Source organism: Berghia stephanieae, chromosome 5 (genome assembly GCF_034508935.2).
Source record: "Berghia stephanieae isolate SIO BIC M18660-M18661 chromosome 5, UCSD_Bste_1.3, whole genome shotgun sequence".
Taxonomy (NCBI): domain Eukaryota; kingdom Metazoa; phylum Mollusca; class Gastropoda; order Nudibranchia; family Aeolidiidae; genus Berghia; species Berghia stephanieae.
In genome coordinates this window covers 64,328,000-64,332,999 of record NC_088364.1, presented here as the reverse complement: position 1 = coordinate 64,332,999, position 5,000 = coordinate 64,328,000, and the positions used below count along the sequence as shown (strand labels likewise).

General features: G+C 33.5%; 1 protein-coding gene and 1 pseudogene across 5 annotated transcripts in view; both read left to right on the top strand.

The window, feature by feature from the left end:
- Positions 1-1,983, top strand: part of LOC144973812 (uncharacterized) — a 5,568-nt pseudogene extending 3,585 nt beyond the window's left edge.
- The window catches only part of LOC144973393 (uncharacterized), a 98,089-nt gene that overhangs the window by 71,339 nt on the left and 21,750 nt on the right, over positions 1-5,000 (top strand). For all 5 annotated transcript variants that reach the window (XM_078915761.1, XM_078915759.1, XM_078915763.1 and 2 more), the window contains one exon: positions 3,796-3,906. In XM_078915761.1, coding sequence (XP_078771887.1) covers positions 3,796-3,906 — 111 coding nt within the window. The remainder of the gene's footprint in view (positions 1-3,795; positions 3,907-5,000) is intronic.

Sequence of the window (5,000 nt, the reverse complement as noted above, 5' to 3'; positions counted from 1 at the left end):
GGTCGAGTGCGAACAGAGAAGAGGTGGTCTTCGTAAACCCTCAGCTATGCCTGATGAGGAAGATGTTCATAACTGAAGAAATAAAAAAAAAACAGAGCAGTATGAACTTTGGGATAGGCATTCATTTGTTAAAATGAGAAACGTGTTAGTCGCCGGACCGCCTATGTTTAATGCTCGACGAGGTGGTGAACCTGTAAGACTGACACTAAATGAATGGAGAGAAGCAGTAAACAGGTGCGTGGATTGACCCTAATTTGGTCGAACAGATTGATGACCCAGTGGAAAAGTACCTTGTTGAAAGTTTGAAGCTCGCGTATCAATCAGGCAAAGGATCAAGAAAGATGGTTCCAGTACTTCTCACAGAAGACACCATTGAACCCATAACCAAACTCCTCTCTGAAAGAAGTAATTGCAATATCTCAGAGCAAAATGTGTTCCTTTTTCCAAGCGCAAGTGACTCTCTCGACCATGCTAGTGTTTATCACTGTTTAAAATCAGTGGTTGTCAGCTGTCCCAATCTAAAGAAACCAAATCTTTCAATTGCTGACAGATTTTGTCATAGAGTCTCAACGATGTTTGCCCAGCTTGAATTACCAGAAGAGCAAAGACACATTTTTACAGCCACATGGGACATTCTGAAGCAATAAACAAAAATGTGTACCAGTGCCCATTGGCTGTGAGAGAATTGACACAAGTAGGAAAATTCCTGTTGAACACTGTAGATAGAAACAGCTCCGGGGTAAAAACCAATACTGATGGAATTTGTAGTGAGAAAGAGAAAAGCTCTACTCTTACTCTTATGCAATCAAACGGTGAAGCAAATTCAGATGGGTATGATGAAGTCACTTCAAAAAATTGTGAAGAACTTGTTTCTACTGAATACTCTAACTATAAGGAGCGACGATACACAAATGGAGTGACCGTGACTCGGCATTGGTTAGGTGTCATTTTAAAAATTACATCACCGACACTACCACGAAAGGAAGGCTGCCTGGAAAACAGGAAGTGTTGAAATTTCTTGGAAAACATTCCATTTTGGAGGGTTGCAAAGACAAGGTCAAACTCATTAAAACGAAAGTATTCAATGAGAAGACAAAGTATAGAAATGGAAAATTTAAGAAGATTTAACTGAAACAATGTTTCTAGCCCAAAAGTAATGATCAAAATTTCTAGTTATAAATCTAATGAATGACAATACAAATGGAATATAAAATTCAATACACTTTTTGCTCAATCTCACTTATGCTGTTTTCAATTAAAGATATTCTCACATGTTTTCTATGACAAATTATTTCTGTAAGTTTTGCCTATGTATTTTATTTTGATCATGATAGTTTATTATCGCTTGGTTTGGAATCAGTCACCTAGCCACATTTATTGGTACAACCTACACTTTCTGTTATTATAAAAAGCTGATAGACTATGATAAATCAATTTTTTAAAAAAGAGAATCGAAGCAAGAGACGATGACCACAAGAGACAATTTTTGAATGTTTAAAATTGATTTTTTAACTATATTCATAAAGCATTCTGATAGTCATGGAAAACATTTTTTGAATTTAAATAATCCAATCATAAATAAGAAGATAAGAGCAAAATCATTTGTCAAGAACTTGGAATTTTTTTGCTTGGCAATTGATGCATGAAAATGTTCCAACTATGATGTCTTGTAACTAGACACCAAAAAGATTTATCATACTTGTGAAATATATTTTTTAAAGCACAGTGACTAGATAAATGAAAGATAACGATTTGAACCAGACACATTTTTTTTTACTAAACCCAGTCTGTTGAAATTCCCCCAAAACACTCGCGAAAGTAAATGATTTGGCATCCAGCATGACGAAACTTGATATTCCATAAATATACTAATTGAACATAATGATCATCCAAAATGACATGCAATTCACGTCAACGGGTAGAGAGTACTCCAAGGAAGATGTCCAAATTTTTTCCAGACATATTCTTCAAATGGTCTTTGCAAAATAAAGGAGTGAACATAATGAAACGCGGCAATATATATATATAGTTTTTTTTTCTGCCAAAAAAAAAAATGACGTCTATTTATTGTCGAATCTACTGTTTTGTGTGTGTGTGTGTGTGTGTGTTACTTGAAAATAAAAATATATGAATCAAATGAAATAGTATTTGTTAATTTTTTGTTTGTTAACTTAAGCGTTTTGGGTTGCCTATGTGCTACTTGAACATCACTATATATCTCAATCACGGTGGCCAATGCCTACTTGACTGTCCCTTTTGGTTACGTTTGTGCTACTTGAACATCACTATATATCTCAATCACACAATATTAGTATGATGGCCTATGCCTACTTGAGTGTCCTTTTGAGTTACATCTATGCTACTTGAACATCACTATATATCTCAACCACATAATAATATGGTGGCCAATGCCTACTTGAGTGTCCTTTTGGGTTTCATCTATTCTACTTGAACATCACTATATATCTCAATCACATAATAATAATATGGTGGCCAATGCGTACTGGAGTGTCCTTTGGTTACCTATTGCTACTTGAAATATCACATATCTCAATCACATAATATGTAGTGGCCAATGCCACTTGAAATGCATTTGTTTTACCTATTGCACTTGAACATCACTATAATCATTATCACATAATTGGTGGCACAATCTACTTTGAGTGTCTTTTGGGTTCATTATTCTACTATAAACTCAATATATCTCAATCACATAATAATAATATGGTGGCCAATGCTACTTGAGTGTCCTTTTGGGTTTAATGCACTGTGAATTTCACTAAATCTACTTGAACATCCTTATATATCTACACACTAATTAATAATAATATGGTGGCCAATGCGTACTGGAGTGTCCCTTTGAGTAAATATTTTTCATTTTCTGGGAAATAGTACAATGCTAAGATATAGATTCATGTGCAGTTTGGACTCATATTCCCACTTGAACCATGCATTTTGTTTTTAATATATCGTTTCAAGTTAACAGTAAATACATAATCGATAATGTTGACTGACAATAATTTGATGACCTGTGTCACAAGATTTCTTCATTGTCGGGAAATAAGTAAGTTTAAAGGATTCAATTTTGAAGATGGCTAAATGAGTGAATTCGTTTAGAAAAAAATGAGTTATCCGGTTAAATTTCTATGTCTTTCATAAACTGAGCGATTTGTAAATGACTGCTGATGGTTAATAAATGTCATTGTTGCTTGCTCAGGAAAGCTTTATTTCTTCAACTAACAGTCACAGATCAGACTGGGTTACCTAAGTCATATATTTGCACTGGATGCCCTATGTTGTAAAATAGAGTTATATAAATATAGAATATATGAATAACAACAACAACAAAAGCTTTTACTAAACGTTTCGAAAAGTCCTAATGATGGCCATTGAGGCCTGAACATCGCTGTAGACTACAATAAGATGGCAAATATGTTAATGACAATAATAATAATAATAATAATAATAATAATAATAATAATAATAGTAATAATAATAATAATAATAATAATAATAATAATAATAATAATAATAATAATAATAATAATAATAATAATAATAATAATAATAATAATAATAATAATATATACGTCTGTGCTTGTGTGTGTTTATGTATGTGTGTGTATATAGATATATTATGTTTTTACAAAAATGTATGCTTTTCGAAATGATTTAATAAGGGTCTGAATTCTAAATATTATTCTATATACTCGTACTGATGTTCATAAACAGTATTGACTGATTGTAGAGTCCAAACCAATATTATACGTAATTTTTGAAATTTGTGATTTTCAGAAAGCAGATCGTCGCCAGCTGGAGGGTAAAGTCAACCACAGTTTATTTGACACAACCACAAATGAGTTGAACAGGATGATCAAGGACATCTTGGATAAACTCAATGGACACGTAAGTTAGAAATGTGTGACTCATCGTCTCTGAACGTTAATATGTCCGAATGGACAAGATGCTGGAAAGTTTATTTATAGTCTGAAACACGAAACTTGGGGTTAGTTAGTTTCTCTTTGTCATGGCGGAAGATAACAACTATTTCTTGCTTTACAAAACACTTGAAGTTTTTATTTCTCATTATATTATTATCACTGGGGGTCCAGATAGCTGAGTTGGTAGAGCTCTCGCTTTACATGCAAAGGGACCAAGATTGATCCGGGTGCAGTAGAGATTTTTTCTGACCCTGCCTGTCCACCCAGCAGAGAATGGGTAGCTGAGTCCTTTAGATTTGGTGGGAAGGACTTTGCGATAGACTAGTGTTCTACCCAAAGGATAGCAAGTAATTGCTATTGTCTGTTTCATGCTAAAGAAACTGGGATAAACTATAGTCTCTATGGCCCAACGGCTCAAAAGTACCACCTTTTTTTTTTTACTGTATATTATCCCCAAATTCACTTTGTTGGGTAGTATTGATCCTGATATAATACAGGGTTGCCAGATTATTTTTCAACAAAATGCCAGGGGAAGACTCAAAAAATGCCAAAACACTCAAAAAAAATGCCAAAGTCTGTTGACTCCCACCCCCACTAAGAAAACTACTCACTTTTGATAGACAATTTACTATCATATCCTGGTGGCTTGCGTGTTTTCTTTTCTTTTTCTTTTTTTTTTTTTTTTTGAATTATACTAAATTTTCTGTTGGGGGAATTTTTTACCTTCTTACTCCTAAGTGGAGTGGTAAACCACTACACCACGGTTGGATTTTAAGAATGAAAAAGAAATACATTAACATGAAAGGTAAATACGTAAACAGTTAAATAATTATTGACAATTAAGAAAACTTACTGTTTCGTGTTTCTTATGAAACTTAATTAAGAAAAGGTGTCATTTGAAGTATAACATACAAGAAAAGAAAATGCCAAATGAAAATGCCAAATGCCAAATGATTTTTCTAATGCCAAACGGTTTTCAAAAATGCCAGATTTTTGGAATCTGGCATTTAAAATGTCAAACTGGCAACCCTGATATAATACCGTTTTGAGTAGATAGCC